The sequence below is a fragment of the Vipera berus genome (assembly GCF_964194415.1).
Source record: "Vipera berus genome assembly, chromosome: Z".
NCBI lineage: Eukaryota > Metazoa > Chordata > Lepidosauria > Squamata > Viperidae > Vipera > Vipera berus.
Genome location: NC_138205.1, coordinates 130,151,740 through 130,171,231, shown reverse-complemented (window position 1 = coordinate 130,171,231; position 19,492 = coordinate 130,151,740). Strand labels below are relative to the sequence as shown.

The 19,492-nt window shown below is 44.5% G+C and overlaps 2 protein-coding genes and 1 long non-coding RNA gene across 3 annotated transcripts in view; 1 reads left to right on the top strand and 2 right to left on the bottom strand.

The window, feature by feature from the left end:
- The window catches only part of LOC308677644, a 792,073-nt gene that overhangs the window by 172,109 nt on the left and 600,472 nt on the right, over positions 1 to 19,492 (bottom strand). The gene's annotated exons all lie outside the window — the stretch shown is intronic.
- Positions 1 to 19,492, bottom strand: part of JMJD4 (jumonji domain containing 4) — a 178,480-nt gene that overhangs the window by 120,830 nt on the left and 38,158 nt on the right. The gene's annotated exons all lie outside the window — the stretch shown is intronic.
- The window catches only part of ALS2CL (ALS2 C-terminal like), a 43,182-nt gene that overhangs the window by 6,167 nt on the left and 17,523 nt on the right, over positions 1 to 19,492 (top strand). The window contains 8 exon segments of the mRNA XM_081344210.1: positions 9,373 to 9,496; positions 10,448 to 10,625; positions 11,057 to 11,122; positions 12,002 to 12,167; positions 12,826 to 12,954; positions 16,112 to 16,231; positions 17,236 to 17,306; positions 18,965 to 19,031. Of these exon segments, the coding sequence (XP_081200336.1) occupies positions 9,373 to 9,496; positions 10,448 to 10,625; positions 11,057 to 11,122; positions 12,002 to 12,167; positions 12,826 to 12,954; positions 16,112 to 16,231; positions 17,236 to 17,306; positions 18,965 to 19,031 (921 nt within the window).

Genomic DNA, 19,492 nt, shown 5'->3' with positions numbered 1-19,492 from the left:
ACTCCCAGAATCCCCCAGCCGGCATGCTTTAAGAGGGCAGGACTTCCACTCCCAGAATCCCCAAGCCGGCATGCTTTAAGAGGGGAGGACTTCCACTCCCAGAATCCCCCAGCCGGCATGCTTTAAGAGGGGAGGACTTCCACTCCCAGAATCTCCCAGCCGGCATGCTTTAAGAGGGCAGGACTTCCACTCCCAGAATCCCCCAGCCGGCCATGCTTTAAGAGGGCAGGACTTCCACTCCCAGAATCCCCCAGCCGGCCTGCTTTTAAGAGGGGAGGACTTCCACTCCCAGAATCCCCCAGCCGGCGTGCTTTAAGAGGGGAGGACTTCCACTCCCAGAATCTCCCAGCCAGCATGCTTTAAGAGGGCAGGACTTCCACTCCCAGAATCCCCCAGCTGGCAAGCTTTAAGCATTCATCTCCCAGCATCCATCAGCCAGCATCCTGAACGGAGAATTCTGGGAGTTGAAGTCCACAGATCTGAAAATGGCTAACTTCGAATAACTTTGCCCTGGAGGGATGCTTTAAGAGGGGAGGACTTTCGCTCCCAGAATCCCCCAGCCAGCCATGCTGGCTGGAGATTCTTTGGAGAACTGCACACGTCTTCAGCTGGTTTGGAGACCCCTGGTCCATTGCCTTCTCTGGCCATCAGGCTGGGCTTTTGAGAGGGGGGGCTCTCTGGCGGTGGGGGGGGGAGTGTCCAGAGGGGAGCATGGAGTTGAGAATCAGCTGCTAAAGATGCAGCTGGAAGACTTTGCGCCCGCTTCTCCCGGGCCAGGAACCAGGCGTGTCTGGATGCATCCTGGGAAGAAAGAGGAACTGTTTGCACGGAGGTGGAGCGAGGGCTCAGCCCTTCATGCTCCCTTCCGAAAAGGGTCAGCCAGACGGAGGGAGGCTATGTCAGCAGAGCAAACCAGGAGGATCTTAATAGTAAGGTGAGTTTTCTGAGCCTGTTCTTTGAGGGTGTGTGTGTGTGTGTGGAGGTCCCTTCTCTTCCTCTTCCTCTTGCTTTCCTATCCTCTCTCTCTGCTCTATTTTCTCCTGCTTTCCCTCCTCTATGTATCTTCTCCTCCTCTTTCTGCTCCTCCTCCTCTGTCTTCTCCTCTTTATGTATCTTCTCCTTCTCCTTGTCTTCCTCCTCTTCCTCCTCCTCCTCCTCCACCCCTTCATCTTCTTCTCCTCCACCGTGTCTGCCTTCTTCTTTCTCCTCTTCCTCCTCCTCCTCCCCCCCCCATTTTCCCCTTAGTCAAACAGCCTCATTACACATAGTCCCAAACTTACATCCACCATTGGGACCTGAATGTCCATTACTAAGCAAGACAGCTGTGAATTGAGGTGCTCCCAATTTCACTCCCCTTTTTTTTGCCATGGTTGCTAAGCGAATCCATTGCGGTTGCTAAGCGAATCATCCTATCCTTAGGCGAACCCATCTCCCCCCCCCACCACCACCACCAGTTGACTTTGCTTGTTGGCATGGGATGGTGGCAAAGGGGGATTCCTGTTGACCCCAAGACTTTGCAATCATTGTTGGCATGTGCTAACAGTAGTGATCATGTAACTGTGGGGATGCTGGGACGGTCGTAACAGCGAGGACTGGTGGCAAGTTCATTTTTTCCCCCAGTAGCGTTATAACTTGGAATAGTTGTTAAACAAGTGGTTGTAAGTCAAGGACAGCCTGTAACCCCGATGAACACCTAGCCCACATTTAGAAAAAGCTTGAACAGGCAGGTTGAAAGCAGAGAGATGGGGTTGCATCAAGGGGGAGCAGTGGGGTGCGCAGATCCCCGGAAACACCCCACCCCCCCCGCAGGTGGGTCCTCGACTGATGACCACAATTGACCCTGAAATTTCTGTTGCTAAATGAGATAATTATTAAGTGAGTTTTGGTCTCTCGGTTGTTAAATGAGACAAGTGAGTTTTGTTCTCTCTGTTGCTAAACGAGACAGTTGTTAAGTGAGTTTTGTTCTCTCCATTGCTAAATGAGACAGTTGTTAAGTGAGTTTTGGTCTCTTATCTCTGTTGTTAAATGAGACAAGTGAGTTTTGTTCTCTCCGTTGCTAAATTGAGACAGTTGTTAAGTGAGTTTTGGTCTCTCTCTGTTGTTAAATGAGACAGTTAAAACCCCATTTTACGACCGTTCTTGCCGCAGATCTTAAGCTAGTCACCTGGCTGTTAACTGAACTTGGCTTCCCCATCAACTCTGCTGGTCAGAAGGTCGCAAAAGGGGTCATGTGAAACCCACCGCCCAGGACACTGTGACCGTCATAAATATGAGCCAGTTGCCAAGGGACTGAATTTTGATCGCGTGACCGTGGGCGATGCTGCAATGGTCATAAGTGTGAAAAAAGGTTGCAGGTCACTTTTTTCAGTGACATTGTAACTTTGAATGGTCACTAAATGAAACGGTGGTAAGTCAAGGACCAATCTGTATGCCTGTCATCTGTTAAAGGAGCCATTTTATCTCCCGGGATCAATCCTGCCTGCCATCATTCAACTCTGCCAGGGAAAGAACATAGAATCATAAGGTTGGGAGGGACCTTGGAGGTCATCTAGTCCAACCCCCTGCTCAAGTGGGAGACCTTATATACCATGGCTGTCCCGTCTCATCTTGAAACCCCTCTGGAGATGGGGGGGTGTCTATTTCCCTGCTGGGAAGGGCAACTGGGTCAGAAATTGCACCCAAGACTTTCCTGCAGCTTCCCAAAATATGGGAACCCCGTTTGCTGCTGAGTTATTTGATTTACACCAAGGTGTGGGTTTTTTTTTGGCTTGGTGCTTAAACACTATTTATAAGATCCCCAAGGCACCCCAGGCTTTGTAAATACATGCCCGAGTAATTAATCATGAAGAAAGGAATGGCGTTAGGGCACAGGAAGGGTGAGGTCTAGAATCTTAAAAAAAGACCTTGCATAATTAACGGTTGCACAAGGCCCCTTGCCTCCAGCTAGGATGCGGGGAAAAAGTGACAGCCAGTCCTTGTGCTTATGACCGTTTCCCACACTTGACCATTGCAGCATCCTTGTGGTCATGTGATCCAAATTCAGAGGCTTGGCAACTGATTCACACTTACGATGGTTGCATTGTCCCAGGTTCATGTGACTCCATTTTGGTGACTTTGGGACCAGCAAAGTCAATGGGGAAGCCGGATTCACTTAACAACCATGTGGCTAGCTTAACAAATACAATGACTCACTTAACAACTGTGGCAAAAAAAGTGGGACGAAACGTGCTTAATAAATATTTCATTTGACCACAGAAATGTTGGCCCCATTCTGGATGTAAGTCGAAGACTATCTGTATTATAATTGCGGCTGCAGTAAGTGTGCCAAAACAAGCAGGACTCACCATTTGCATAACATTTTTTAAAAACCTTTTTGTAGATTTTTGAGGCTGTGGTGGTTAATTTTTTAAAAGGAGTCCAGAAAATAGAAAAACGTTTGTCCGCCATTTATGGATCAATCTGTCCAGTGAGAAAGAGATCAAAACTTTGCAGACTTTCAAAATGGGCAACCCTGAAACTGCAAAGATTGTGTTGTTGCTAATGAAGAGACAAATGTCACAGCTCGGCCACACATACCCAGGAGCAAAAAGAATGTCACTCTTACACAATTGCCGGTTTTCGGGGATGTCTCTGTGTGCAACTTTTCCCCACCTCGGTTTACGACCACAACTGGATTATCCGTTGCTAAACAAGGAGTTTGTTGAATGAGTGGCACACGATTTCCCAACCTTTGGTGCCACGGTTCCTAAGCGAATTGCTGCAGCTGTTAAGTGAATCACAAAAAAATTTCCCGCGGTTGTTAAGCGAACACATGGTCATTAAGTGAATCTGGCTTCTCACATTGAATTTGCTTGTCAGAAGGTTTCAAAAGCTGACCCTAGGATGCCACAACCATCTTATGTACATGCCAGTTGCCAAGTGCCCGCATTTTGATCACATGACTGGTATTCCTGCAATGGTCGTAAGTGCGAGGACCAGTCATAAGTCACATTTTCCAGGTTGCCTATACAAGGAAGGGGGAAAATTGGATTCAAAGTCATGTTTTCACCTATTCTTTAATTTTTGACATGGTTCTAGAGCAGGGGTCTTCAAACCTGGCCCTTTTATGACTTGTGGACTTCAACTCCCAGAATTCCTCAGCCAGGCATGCTGAGGCTGAGGAATTCTGGGAGTTGAAGTCCACAAGTCAGAAGAGGGCCAGGTTTGAAGACCGCTGATCTACAGAGTTGAAAAACAACAGCAGACATAATAATATATTATTAAAAGCAGATGCTACAGACCATCATCAAGATATCCTGATTTAATTTGTAAACTCATCTATTTATGTCTTCGCCACCCATAAAGGAATCATTGCCATTGTTAAGTGAGTAACACAGTCATTAAGTGAATCTGGTTTCCACATTGGCTTTACTTGTCAGAAGGCTGCAGAAGGGGATCACGTGACCCCGGGGCACTGCGACCATCGTAAATATGAGTCAGTTGCCAAATGCCCGAATTTTGATCGCATGACCATGGGGAGGCTTCAACGGTCGTAAGTGTGAAAAACGGCCATAAGTCACTTTTTACTTTGAACAGTCACTAAATAAACTGCTGTAAATCAAGGACTGCCTGTGTACAGTCAAGAAACTGAAGCCAGCATGAGAAAGAAAATCAAAATAAACCTCGTTTGATTTTATTTTGCATAAAAGGGGACAGGGATAAACATGGATTCTATTATTATTATTATTATTATTATTATTATTATTATTATTATTATTATTAAAAAGTTTTACAATACATTTTTAAATACAATAAACTCGCTCCTCCCCCTCCCCTCTCCCCAACCCTCCCCTCCCCTCCCCCCTCCCCGACTTCTCAGAGCTCAATACAGGGTATAATAATACAAGCATAAGCTAAAATATGCTAACAACAAAAATAAAACATTAAATTCTATCGGACTTTAACTCTCCACAGTCGTAATATTAATAAAGTAACAAATAACTAATCATACATCATAAAAATCCACTACTTATTCAAATGCTAAATGAAACTTTTTAGTCCCATATTTATTCTGAATGTATTCGATCCATCTTCTCCATTCCACAACATATCTCTGTTGCGATTGGTCTTTCAAATATGCCGAAATCTTTGCCATTTCCGCCAAGTTGGAAACTTTTAAAGTCCACTCTTCTATAGTCGGCAATTCCTCCTTCTTCCAATATTGCGCTACTAAAAGTCTTGCCGCCGTAATTAGATGCAACATCAACTTAGTATCTATAACAATAGTATCTGTAGAAATACCCAATAAAAACAGTTGCGGAGAAAACTTTATCCTTTTCGTAAATATCTTTTGCATGTTCCACCAAATTTTAATCCAAAAGGCTTTAACCTTTTTACAAGTCCACCATGAGCCTCGGTGGAGCAGTGGGCTAATGCCTCCTTAAGTAACACCAGCTGCCTGCAATTAGTGCAGGTTCGAGTCCCACCAGGCTCAAGGTTGACTCAGCCTTCCATCCTTCCAAGGTAGGTAAAATGAGGACCCAGATTGTTGGGGGCAATAAGCTGACTTTGTAATAATGCCGCTTGGGGGTGTGTGTGAAAGCCCTAATAAGCAGGCATAGACATAGAATGAAGGCTACTGCTAAGCTTGTAAGCCGCCCTGAGTCTTCGGAGAAGGGCGGGATATAAATGGAATTAAAATAATAAAAAAAAAAATATGAAAATACGTTGCATCCTCACAACCACACCTCCAACATTTGGGCTGGCAGTTCGGATACATACTTGCTAATTTTTTAGGACCTAAGTGCCACCTATAAAACATCTTATAAAAGTTCTCTCTTAAGTTTTGGGCCTGTGTAAATTTCACATTTCTAACCCAGATCTTTTCCCAAGTATCCATTGTTATAACTTCTTGAAAATTCTGGGCCCACTTTATCATACAGTCTTTAACGAGTTCTATTTCTGAATCAATTTCTATCAATGCATTATATATCCTTTTTATATGTGCTTGACCTTGATCTCTAATTTGCTTTACCAAATTTTCATCAGTCATCGAAAAGCCAACTTTCTGGTCCTCTTTCCATCTAGCCTGTAATTGCCCATACTGAAACCAAGTTTGTACAATCTTTTCTTCTTTTAAAATATATGGTTTTAATTGCCATACATTCCTTTCTAGACTTAAAATTTCCTTATATGTAGTCTCATCCTGTTTGAATCCCACATTTATATTTTCTATTACATGTTTAGGTATTGCCCAAATTGGTATCTTATAATTTAACTTATGTCTATACTTTTTCCAAACTCGCAACAGAGCATACCTTAATATATGTATCTTAAACACATTATCCACCTTCTTATCATACAATAAATATGCATGCCAACCAAATAACAAATCGTGACCCTCAAGATTTAATAATCTCCCTTGTGTTAAATTAAACCAGTCACTTATCGATGACAAAGCAGCAGCCTCATAATATAATTTAAAATTAGGCATTTTAAGACCACCTCTTTCACGCGTATCTTGCATTATCTTAAATTTAACTCGTGGCTTTTTCCCTGCCCAGACAAATTTATTAATTCCTTTTTGCCATTCCTCCAAATTTAAATCCTTTTTAAGTATAGGTATCATTTGAAACAGAAATAAAAATTTTGTCAAAACATTCATCTTCACTGCTGCAATTCTTCCCAATAAAGACAATTGTAGTTTTTCCCAACTATCTAGTTCTTTTTGTATTTTTCCCCATAACATTTCATAATTATTTTTATATTATAACTTCACATTTGAGGCTGACAGATATACCCCCAAATATTTAATCTTTTTAACTATTTCAAATCCCGTTAGCTCTTCTAGAGCAGCCTTTTGTGCTATAGTCATGTTCTTAGACAGTATTTTAGTTTTTTGTGTATTTATCTTGAATCCAGAAACTTTCCCATATGACATTATTATCTCCATCAATTCTACAACTGAGTAAGCCGGCTGAGTTACTGTAATAACCAGGTCATCCACAAACGCCCTTAATCTGTAATCCTGATCTCTTATTTGAATTCCCCTAATTTTATTTGAATCTCGTATTTTAATCAGTAATATTTCCAATGTTAAAACAAACAATAAAGGTGACAACGGACACCCCTGTCTTGTACCCTTTTCAATATTACATAATTCGGTCAGACTGTTATTTACTATTATACGAGCTGTTTGCTTCTGATATATTGCCCTTGTTGTTGTTGTTAGTTGCGAAGTCGTGTCCGACCCATCGCGACCCCATGGACAACGTTCCTCCAGGCCTTCCTGTCCTCTACCATCTTCTGGAGTCCATTTAAGCTCACGCCTCCTGCTTCAGGGACTCCATCCAGCCACCTCCTTCTCTGTCGTCCCCTTCTTCTATTGCCCTCAACCTTTCCCAGCATTAGGCTCTTCTCCAGTGAGTCCTTCCTTCTCATTAGGTGGCCAAAGGATTTGAGTTTTAGCTTCAGGATCTGGCCTTCTAAAGAGCAGTCGGGGTTGATCTCCTCTAGGACTGACCGGTTTGATCGCCTTGCAGTCCAAGGGACTCGCAGGAGTCTTCTCCAGCACCATAGTTCAAAGGCCTCAACTCTTTGGTGCTCGGCCTTTCTTATGGTCCAACTTTCACAGCCACACATTGCAACTGGGAAGACCATAGCCTTGACTATACGCACTTTTGTTGACAGGGTGATGTCTCTGCTTTTTAGTGTGCTGTCTAGATTTGCCATGGCTTTCCTCCCGAGGAGCAAGCGTCTTTTAATTTCTTGGCTACAGTCCCCATCTGCAGTGATCTTGGAGCCCAGGAAAATAAAATCTGTCACTACCTCCATTTCTTCCCCATCTATTTGCCAGGAATTGAGAGGGCCAGATGCCATGATCTTGGTTTTCTTAATGTTTAGTTTCAACCCAAATTGCCCTAATAGGTTGTAAAAATTTTTCCCCAAATTCCATTTTCTGTAATACTTTCATCAAAAATTGCCAGTCCAATTGATCAAAGGCTTTTTCAGCATCCAAAAAGATCAGCGCTACGGGGATCTGATTATTTCTTTCCAAGAATTCCAATAAATCTACAATATGTCTCACATTATTCTTCATTTGTCTACCACTTATAAATCCAGTTTGATCACTATGAATCACTTGCAACGAAATAAAGGCAGTTTTCCACGATGGAGGCACTCCTCCTCCCAATTGGATTGTCTTAAACAATTCTCTTAAAGGTTCCACCACTTCTAACTGTAAATTTTTATAGTAAACGGCAGTCAAACCGTCAGTTCCCGGTGCTTTACCCACTTTTAATTGTTTAATTGCTAAAAAAAATTCTTCATCAGTTATCAATTGATTCATCCCTTCTTTTTGTTCCTGCGTAAGAACAGGAATATTACCTTTCAGCAAATATCCATCTATATCTACATCTCTAATCTTATCTCTAGCATACAACTTAGAATAAAAATCAACAAAAGTCTTTTTAATAAGATTCTGCTGATACACTACTTTACCCTTATATTCTATTCTATCTATATTGCAAGCCCTTTGCTTCTTCCTTAACAAGTAAGCTAGCCATCTGCCCGGTTTATTAGCATTGCAAAAAGTGTTATGTCTAGCATACTGTAGGTTAGTTGCCACTTGATCTGCCATTAACATATCAAACTGACCTCTTAGTAATTGCCTCTTTGATCTTCCCATCAGATGGATTCAGAATTAAAGCCTTTTCTTTTTCCTTAATTTCATCCTCTCATTCTTTCCTCTTAAATTCCAATTTACGTCTATGTTTATTGTTCAAAAAACATGGATTCTTTTTCTAGATCCTATTTCATGCCGTGTTTTTCAACCTTTGCAGCTTGAAGGTGAGGAGAAGTCAACTCCCAGAGTTTCCCAACCAGCTGTGCTGGGAGCTGGGAAGCCTGCTGGCTGGGGGATTCTGGGAGTGGAAGTCCTTCCTGCTTAAAACATGCAGGCTGGGGAATTCTGGGAGTAGAAGTCCTCCCTTCACGCATGCTGGCTGGGGGATTCTGGGAGTTGAAGTCCTTCCCTCTTAAAGCATGCCGGCTGGGGGATTCTGGGAGTTGAAGTCCTCCCTTCAAGCATGCAGGCTGGGGGATTCTGGGAGTTGAAGTCCTCCCGTCTTAAAACATGCTGGCTGGGGGATTCTGGGAGTTGAAGTCCTCCCCTCGTAAAGCATGCAGGCTGGGGGAGTCTGGGAATTGAAGCCCGCCCCCTTCATCCTTAATCCCACCACAATACTTCAGATCTTAAATATCATCCCCCCCTTCCCCGCTTCCCCTTCCTGAATCTTTAAAGGCATCCTGGTTCAAGTTGAGTTTCATCCTGACCTGTTTCCGAAGCTTTGCAACTCCGGCCTAACTCAGCCTCTGCCTTCTCTCCTTTCCCAGCGAGGGTCTGCCCAGGAGATGAGCACCACGGAGCTGATCTCCTCACTACTAAGGGTGGAGGAGACCTTCTCCGCGCATCTCGCCCGGATCAACACGGTGGTCCTTAAGCCCCTTTTGCAGACAGGTGAGAAGGGGAGACCCAGTCTTGGGCCCCAGGTTCGGGTGCTCTTAATCTGTGCTATGCAGCTGGTCTGGCCTGGCAGAATGGGTTCGAATTTACCGTGGGAAATTGAAGATAGCAACTGTGGGCAGTCCTTGACCTACGACCTCACTGAGGCTGTTATTTCCGTCGCTAAGCGAGACAGTTGTTGAGTGAGTTTTGCTCCATTTCAGGACATTTCTTGCCACCGTTGCTAAGGGAATTGCTGCCGTTGTCACGTGGTTGTTAAGTGAATCTGGCTTCCCCATTGACTTTGCTTGTCAGAAAGTTGCAAAAAGGGGATGGCGTGACGCCAGGGACGGTTTGGCTGTCGTAAATATGAGTCAGTTTCCAAGTGTCTGAACTTTGATTGTGTGAACACGGGGATGTTGCTGCAACAGTTGTAAGTGTGAAAAATGGTTATGTGATTTTTTTTCCTGTTGTAGTCATAGGTCAGGGACTACTTGAAAAATAGTTGTGCCCTGTGGCATTTAATTTGAATTAGGCACAAAATTTCTCAATTTTATATAGCACTGGGAAAAAGAAAAAACTTTAATTTTGAGGTCAATATATCATCAGGATAACATTCTCTCTGATGCATCAGCCACATCATTGCTAAACTTCAAGTACTCCTCAAGTTACAAGTCCTCATTTAGTGACTGATAGGAAGTTAGATCTGCCCTGAAAAAAATAACTTACAATTGTTTTTCACACTTAATGACCATTGCAGCATCCCCATGGTCACGTGATCAAAATTCAGACGCTTAGCAACAGAAATGTTGCTAAGCAACAGAAATGTTGGGCTCAAATGTGGTCGTACGTCGAGGACTAACTTGTATCCGAGATCACCAAATTTCCATTATTTCAGGATGATTAAACCGTTTTTCCAACTGGACCACTTCACCTTATGGCTGATCCTGATTTTTGTCTTAAAAGGATCTTCGGAGAACATAAAGTTCTTTCAACTGTTAAAAGACCACTTCCAAGTGATCTGGTATCTGACGGAGGAGAATTACAGGACATTAAAGGAGACGCACAGCACCTCCGAATCCGTTGGCATTCCGGACATCTATCTTGTCTGCAAAGCGGATTCGTTCCTGAATGCTTATATCCAGTGAGTACTACAAAGCTCATCTTCTGGACAGGTGGATGCAGGTCCTTCTTTTCCTTGTTCAGAATTTGTTTTTTATTAATTTAATTCAAGCGTAAAACACAAAAATATAAAGAAAGATGAAGGTTGGGGGATTCTGGGAGTCGAAGTCCTCCCCTCTTAAAGCAAGTTGGCAAAGGATTTTGGAAATTGAAGTCCACCCATCTTAAAGCATGCCGGCTGGGGGATTCTGGGAGTGGAAGTCCAGCCCTCTTAAAGCATGCCAGCTGGGGGATTGTGGGAGTTGAAGTCCTCCCCTCTTAAAGCAGGCCGGCTGGGGGATTCTGGGAGTCGAAGTCCTCCCCTCTTAAAGCATGGCTGGCTGGGGGATTCTGGGAATGGAAGTCCACTTATTGGCTAAAGCAATAATCCAAGTGTCTTTGTTTAACCCACAGATACTTTTCCACATTTGGGACTTGTGTGGTGATGCAAGATTTCGAACGGGCCGCTCGGAGTAAAAAGTGAGTAGTGCAGTACAAGAATTAATCAACTGGCCTGCAAAATTAAAAATGCTTCTAGTTTGAATTTAGCCTTTCGGAGCAAAAATGCCTCTGTTGGAAATCTTGTTTTGCAATTTTTGTATTTGAAAGGAAGTCTGTTTTTAGCAAAGGAAAATTGTGATTGGGCAAGAATAATGCCTTTGGAGATGTAAAATGTGCAAAATATTATATGAACCATTTCAAAGGAAAATAAATAAATAAACTGTGCACCAAGGGGTTTTGCAGGCCAAACTTTTGTTTTTATTGATTTATAGGTGCTTTTGAATCCTAACAAAAGGGAAATAAAAGAACAAAACACACACACAACCCCCCCCCCCGCCGCCTCCGATGGTAGCAATACTTACATGACCAAGAAAGGGAAAATTAAGATAAAGAACGTATAAGAGCATAGTTTGATACAAGTAGCCTTTGACTTAACAATAGTTCATTGAGTGACCGTTTGGAGTTACAACAGCCCTGGAAAAAAAAGCAGTTATGACCGCTTTTCACACTTCTTGCAGCATCCCCACCATCACGTGATCAAAATCGGTGACTGACTTGCATTTGTGACGGTCGCAGTGTCCCCGGGTCACGTGATCCCCTTTTGCAACCTTCTGACAAGCGACGTCAATGGGGGGGAAGCCCAGATTCACTTAACAACCGTGTGTGACCAACTTAACTGCAGTGATTCATTTAACAACTGCCAGGAAAGGTTCCATATAGGCTTCCTGGCAAAAGTTTATATCGGTTGAGGAATCTCTGGATTTGTGGGGGGGGGGCTTTTTTCAAAAATTCTGAACGTCCTTTAGACCATTTCCAGTTTGACAGCTGCTTGGTCTTGCTGGTTCTTTCTGGTTGCAGCGATGTCTGGAAGTTGCATAAGCCAGCCCTGCAGGAATTCCTCGCTGACTTCTCCCTGGATGCCTGTCTGGCAATGGGGCTCCGCACGGTGTTGCAGAAGCCATTCCGAGACCACCTACAGCGATACGCCTGTGTCCTGGCCAAGCTCAAGACAGCCACCGGGCAGGTAGCACGTCTGCAGCTGGACACACCTGTCTGTGGGGTCCCTGGTGCTCTCTGCGCTGGGCAGTTTTCTTGCAGAGGTTTGATGACCCTACTTGACTACATCACCAATGCTGGAAGTGAGTGCGGTTCTAACTTCTAGCACTGGTGATGTTACTTAGTCAGTAAGTGAAACGTCTGCAAGGGAACAGGCAAGTTCAGGCAGTAGCAAGGACCTCATAGGTCTCCTCCTCCTCCTCCTCCTCCTCCCTCCCAACACTGATGATGTTACCTAGCTGGGTCATGAAGCATCTGCAAGAAAACAGGCAAGTTCAGACAGTACCAAGGACTCCATAGGTCTCCTCCACCACCACCACCACCTCCTCCTCCTCCTCCTCTCTGCAAATCCCACTCCCTTCTAGCACTGATGATGTTCCCTAGTTGGGTCATGAAACGTCTGCAAGGAAAAAAAACCATATCCAGAGAGCACCAGGGACCCCACAGTCCTCCTCCTCCTCCTCCTCCTCCTCCTGCCCTCCAGCCAGTCGGACCCACTCAGAGTTCACTGGACTGTATGAATCCGAAACCCGGGTTCATCCCAGACGCAGCTTAAGCCCATTTGGCCAATGTCTGCCTTGAGTCAGGAGCTAATCCAGCTGAGTTTTTGCTTTTTCTCCCCACAGAGCTTAGAGACAGAAAAGATCTCCGACGCCTGCGAAAAGTTTGCAAAGCTCCGTTCGTGCCTCAGCCGGATGCTGGATGAAGCCTGCCTCACCGCTGAGTTGTGGAAGTCGCTGGGGGCTAAGTTCACGGTGCGTTCTTCAGACGGGGTGGATGGTTCAGGCATCCCAGCGAAACGGCCATCAGGATCCCAGCCCAAACGTCGTTTTTTCTCCGTTGAACCTCTCGGCCATAAATACCAGCAGGCCTTTAGCTCAAAGACACCCAAAATATCGATGACAGAATTTACGAAATTATAAAAGTCACCACGACAAGGCAGTAATCCATGAAGGATGGAGATTCATATATATATATATATATATTCATATATATTCATATATATATATATATATATATATATATATATATATATATATATATATGTAGGTCTAGAGTCTCGGGTTTCTTCCCGCGTTCCTTTCATCTTCAGGAAGTTGTGGCGACGTTTCGACGAAATCCCATCCGTCATCATCAGGCCGGAGTATTCCTCCTGCTGCTTTCAGGAGCAATGCGTGGTCTGTCTGTTCCTTTCCTTCCAACTGCCGGTGGGGCTGTGTTCCGACTGGGTGGAGGCGTGGCTGCTTTCTGATTGGGTGGGGGTGCCATCCGACTGGGTGGAGGCGTGGTTGTCTTCTGATTGAGTGGAGGCGTGGCTGTCTTCTGATTGGGTGGATGTGTGGTTGTCTTCCGATTGGTTGGAGGCGTGGCTGTCTTCTGATTGGAATACTCCGGCCTGATGATGACGGATGGGATTTCGTCGAAACGTCGCCACAACTTTCTGAAGATGAAAGGAACGCGGGAAGAAACCCGAGACTCTAGACCTACACATACAGACACCCGCGAGAATCTACGAAAACATATATATATATATATATATATATATATATATATATATATATATATATATATATATATATATATATATATATATATATATATATATATATATATATATATATATATATATATATATATATATATATATATATATATATATATATATATATATATATATATATAAGTAAAGGTAGGTAAAGGTTCCCCCGCACTTGCGTGCTAGTCGTTTCCGACTCTAGGGGCCGGTGCTCATCTCCGTTTCAAAGCCGAAGAGCCAGCGCTTGTCCGAGGACGTCTCCGTGGTCACGTGGCCGGCATGACTAGACGCCAAAGGCGCATGGAACGCTGTTACCTTCCCACCGGAGTGGTCCCTATTTTCCTACTTGCATTTTTTACGTGCTTTCGAACTGCTAGGTTGGCAGAAGCTGGGACGAGTAACAGGCGCTCACTCTGTTACGCGGCACTCGGGATTCGACCCGCCAAACTGCCGACCTTCCGATCAACAAGCTCAGCGTCCTAACCCACTGAGCCACCGCGTCCCTCATATATATATATATATATATATATATATATATATATATATATATATATATATATATATATATATATATATATATATATATATATTAATAAGCCGAACAAAATATAAATTAATAAGCCGAACAAAAGCAGCTCAACTCACCAGCTCAGGTCTAAGGCTGGCAGCTGAGACCAGCCCATCCACTCACAACACACCCCCACCCAATCAGAACACACCCACCATTCAAAACACACTCCCACCCAATCAGAACACACTTAATCCCCCACCCAATCAGAGCACACCTCCACCCACAGAACACACCCCCTCTGGCAGTTTAAAAAAGAGGAACAAACAGCCACTACCACATGCTTCTCCCAGAAGAAGGAAGCTGAAGCCACCAACCTGAGGATGACGGATGGGATTCCGTCGAAACGTTGCTCCTACACCGTCAATTCTACACGGGGAAAAACCCGAATGACCAAAGATCCACATACAAACACCCGCAAAAACCTCAGAAAACACACACACACACACACACACACACATATATATATATATACATACATACATACATACATACACACACACACACACACACAGACACACACACACACACACACATATATATATATATATACATACATACATACATACATACATACACACACACACACACACACACACACACACATTCATATGTTAAATGCTTGTTAACTATTTAGATTACCTTGCTAGGCCCCAAACATGAAACAAATCTTTATCTCCTGTGTCAGCCTATCCACACACACACACACACACACACACACACACACACACACACACACACATATATATATATGTGGCTGAAGCCACCAGCCTGATGATGACGGATGGGATTCCATCGAAACGTTGCTCCTACACCAATTCTACGCGGGAAAAACCCCGAATGAACAAAGATCCATATATATATATATATATATATATATATATATATATATATATATATATATATATATATTCATATGTTAAATGCTTGTTAACTATTTAGATTACCTTGCTAGGCCCCAAACATGGGACAAATCTTTATTTCCTGTTTCAGCCTAACCGAATGCCATCGACAGGCAGTAGTCACAACAGTGACAGCTCATATTTGTGTAATTTTTTTTTATGATTGCTAACAAATATATCAGTCTCCCTTTAATTCTTTGTTAGCAATCTTAAAAAAAAATTACACATATATTATTTATATATATATATATATATATATATATATATATATATATATATATATATATATATATTCCCGAGTGCCGCGTAGCAGAGTGAGCGCCTGTTACTCATCCCAGCTTCTGCCAACCTAGCAGTTCGAAAGCACGTAAAAATGCAAGTACAAAAATAGGGACCGCTACGGTGGGAAGGTAACAGTGTTCCGTGCGCCTTTGGCGTCTAGTCATGCCGGCCACATGACCACGGAGACGTCCTCGGACAAGCGCTGGCTCTTCGGCTTTGAAATATATATATATATAATACACACACACACATGCACACACACACACACGTAGTGCTCAAGTTACACCCTCAATCGAATCCAAAATTTCTGTTGCTAAGCAAGAACGATTGTTAAGTGAATTCTGCCCCGTTTACAGGGTGGTTAAGCGAATCTGGCTCCCCCATTGTTTGTCAGAAGGTCGCAAAAGGGGACCACATGACCCCGGGATGCTTCAACCCATCACAAATATGAGCCACTTGCCAAATGTCCCAGTTTTGATCATGTGACCATGAAGGGGGATGCTGCAATGGTCACAAGTGTGAAAAAATGGTCCCAAGTCTGTTTTTTCAGTGCCATTGTAACTGAGTGGTCACTAAATGGAGTGCTGTAAGTCGAGGACTGCCTATATATCTCTCCCTTGCAGGATTTCCTTTGCACCCCCGAGAGACGTTTGCTGGAAAACAGTGACAATCTTCCCATCTTTCTCAGGTCCGGAACGACGGACCGTCTCCTGCTCTTCAACGACATCCTGGTGCTGATCGTGGTAAGGCGGCAAGACGGATTTTGGGTGCTGTGGGGGGAGAGAGGTGGGGCAGAGGGGGGGAGAATGAGAGGGAGAAAGAGAGAGAGAAGGAGAAGGAGAAAGAGAGAAGGAGAAAGAGAGAGAGAGAGAGAATGAGGGAGAATGAGAGGGAGAGAGAATGAGAAAGAAAGAGAGAAAGAGAGAATGAGAGGGAGGGGGGGAGAGGGAGAGAATGAGAGGGAGAAAGAGAGAGAGAGAGAAAGAATGAGGGAGAATGAGGGAGAGAGAATGAGAAAGAGAGAAAGAATGAGAGGGAGAGAGAAGGAGAAGGAGAAAGAGAAAGAGAGAATGAGGGAGAAAGAGAGAGAGAGAATGAGGGAGAGAGAGAGAGAATGAGAAAGAGAGAGAATGAGAGAAAGAGAGAGAGAATGAGAGGGAGAGAGAGAGAATGAGAGAGAGAATGAGAAAGAGAAAGAGAGAGGCATTTACAAACTCACCATCTCCAGGTGATTGGCCCAAAGTCATCCAGCTGGCTTTTGTGGCTAAGGCAGGACTAGAATTCGCTGTCTCCCACTTTTTAGTATGTGAGAGAGAAAGCCTCCTCCTCCTCCTCCTCCTCCTCCTCCTCCTCCTCCTCCTCCTCCTCCTCCTCCTCCTCTTCCTCCTCCTCCTCCTCCTCCTCCCCCTTTCCCTACATGCTGATTGCAGTTCTCCAAATCCTGGAGTTTTCCCAAGCCTGTTCTATCTCAAGAACCCATTTTCATTCCATCATGCCTGACCCCTTTCACCATCAGAAGAGAGATTTACACCGGTGTGTGTGTGTGTGTATGTGTGTGTGTGTGTGTGTGTGTGTGTGTGCATCCAGCCTCTCCCCTTATGCATTGTGTACCAGTTACGCCCTCCAGGCCAACCAAGGAAAACTGGCTTTGCGACTGTGTACTGTTTCCAAAGGTTGCTTTTATTTTATTTATTTTTTTAATTCATTGTTCTGAGGCTTTTTCTGTTTTAATTCTCAAATTTTCCAGGGGAATAAGCTGTACAGTTTTGATCTGAAGCTGCTGTGGATAGAAGATAAGTCTCACTGTGAAAACGGAAAGTGAGTGAAATTAATTCAGTGGCTTAACAGAGCAGAGGAAAAAATCCATCTCGTTCTCCAATTTATTTACCTGGGGAAAATTTAGTATCTTTCATAGTAGTCCTCAACATACAACTTGTTTGTTTAGTAACACAGTACAGCAGCACTGAAAGAGTTGGCTTATGACCGCACATACAAGTCATCTCCAACTTATGACAACAATTGAGCCCAAAATTGCTGTTGCTAAATGAGACAGCTCCAGTTTTGCTCCATTTTGCGACCATTCTTGCCGCAGTTAAGTGACTCATTACAGTTGTTAAGTGAATCACACGGTTGTTAAATGAATCTGGCTTATCGACTGACTTTGCTTGTCAGGAGGTCACAAAAGGGGATCACGTGACCCCAGGGGATGCTGCGACCGTCATATGTATGAGTCCAAGGCCAACTGTCCGGATTTTGATCACGTGACCATGGAGTGCGAAAAACAGTCATAAGCCACTGTTTTTCAGGGCAGTTATAAATTTGGACCGTCATTAAACAAATGGGTTGTAACCTGAGGATTACCTGTACTTGGGAGCAGAAAAGCAGGACGACGAATTGAGAGGTCCTCAATAATAAGAAAAACCTTCACTGACCCGGGTGTTTCCTTCCGTTTACACTAGGGGTCCCCAACCCATGGGCCACAACCGGGGATCAGTGGGCTGCAGAAAAGGCATTCCCCCCCACTCGCACTGGCGTCCGCAGCCCCGTTTGTGCATGCGTGTGGGCACAAACGGGCCGCTAGCATGGGGGCGGGTGTGTGTGTGGGCCATGTGTGCACATGTGAAACGGGCTGCTAGTGTCGGCGCGGGTTTGTGCGGCCGTTCATGCATTCACATGGCACCAGCGCATGCCACATGTGTGAACAGGGTTGCTGTTGCTGCGCCACTGCGCATGGCCCAGTTTGTGTATGTCTGCACGCGCACACCAATTTGGAAGCTGCTTTCCTCTCTGACCTGCAAGCTCGGAAAGCTTGGAGACTTCTGATTTACACCAGGGTTCCCCAGCGTTTCAGCTTGGGGGCCCGGAAGGAGAAGGAGAGCAGCAGGGAAATGTGTGCATGCGCAGCCTGCATGCACATGCACGAATGGGCGTGCGCGCAACAGCGGCAGGAGCCTGCACCGGCATGCACAAGTGGGCCGCACGTACCCATGGTGCACTTGTTGGCATCCATGCATATGTGCAAATGGGCCGCACATGCCACTCATCGTCTCCTGGTGATTTGCCCAAAGTCACCCAGCCAGTTTTCGTGCCTAAGGCGGGACTAGAACTCACCATCTCCTGGTGATTGGCCCAATGTCACCCAACCAGTTTTCGTGCCTAAGGCGGGACTAGAACTTAGTGTCTCCTGGTGTTTGGATCAAAGTCACCCATTAGCATGCACAAATGGGCCACTGGTGCCCGCATGATGTTGGCGGTGATGCTAGCATCCCACACGTGCAAATGGAACTGCTAGTGCCCACGTGGCAAGACTACCACGAGTGGTGCAGAGCTCGCCAGCTATTCCCGGGGCCCGGTGGCCAAGAGGCCACAGCCCTGTACCAAAACACGGACCATAGGTTGGGGACCCCTGGTTTACACAGTTAAAAAATGAAATTATTTTTAATGCAGAACCTCAACAATTTGTAATTTTTTTGCAGCCCTATTTTACAGGTTGTGACTCCAGAAGAAGATTTCTGCCTGTTGGCCAAAGCAGCAGAAGCCAGAGTAAGTGGTTGGTGGCCTTGCGTGCAGATAGTCCCTGGCTTACAACAGCTCATTTTGTGACCATTCAAAGTTACAACACCCAAAAAATTACTTATGACCGTTTTTCACACTTACGACCGTTGCAGCGTCCTCCATGGTCATGTGATCCAAATTGAGACGCTTGACAACTGACTCGTATTTATGACAGGGTCACATGGTCCCCTTTTGCGATGGGAAAGCCAGATTCATATTCCAACCTAATAACTGCAGTGATTCACTTAACAACTGCAGCAAGAAATGGTTGTAAAATGGGGCAAAGTTCAGTTAACTGTCTCGCTTAGCGACAGAAATTCCGGGCTCAATTGTGGTCACAAGTCAAGGACTCCCTGTATGGTGGAACAACTACATGTTACTCTTCCCATGTGTTTTGCAAAGATTGCCCAGGCAATGAATGTCCAGTAAATGACTAATTCCATCAAAAA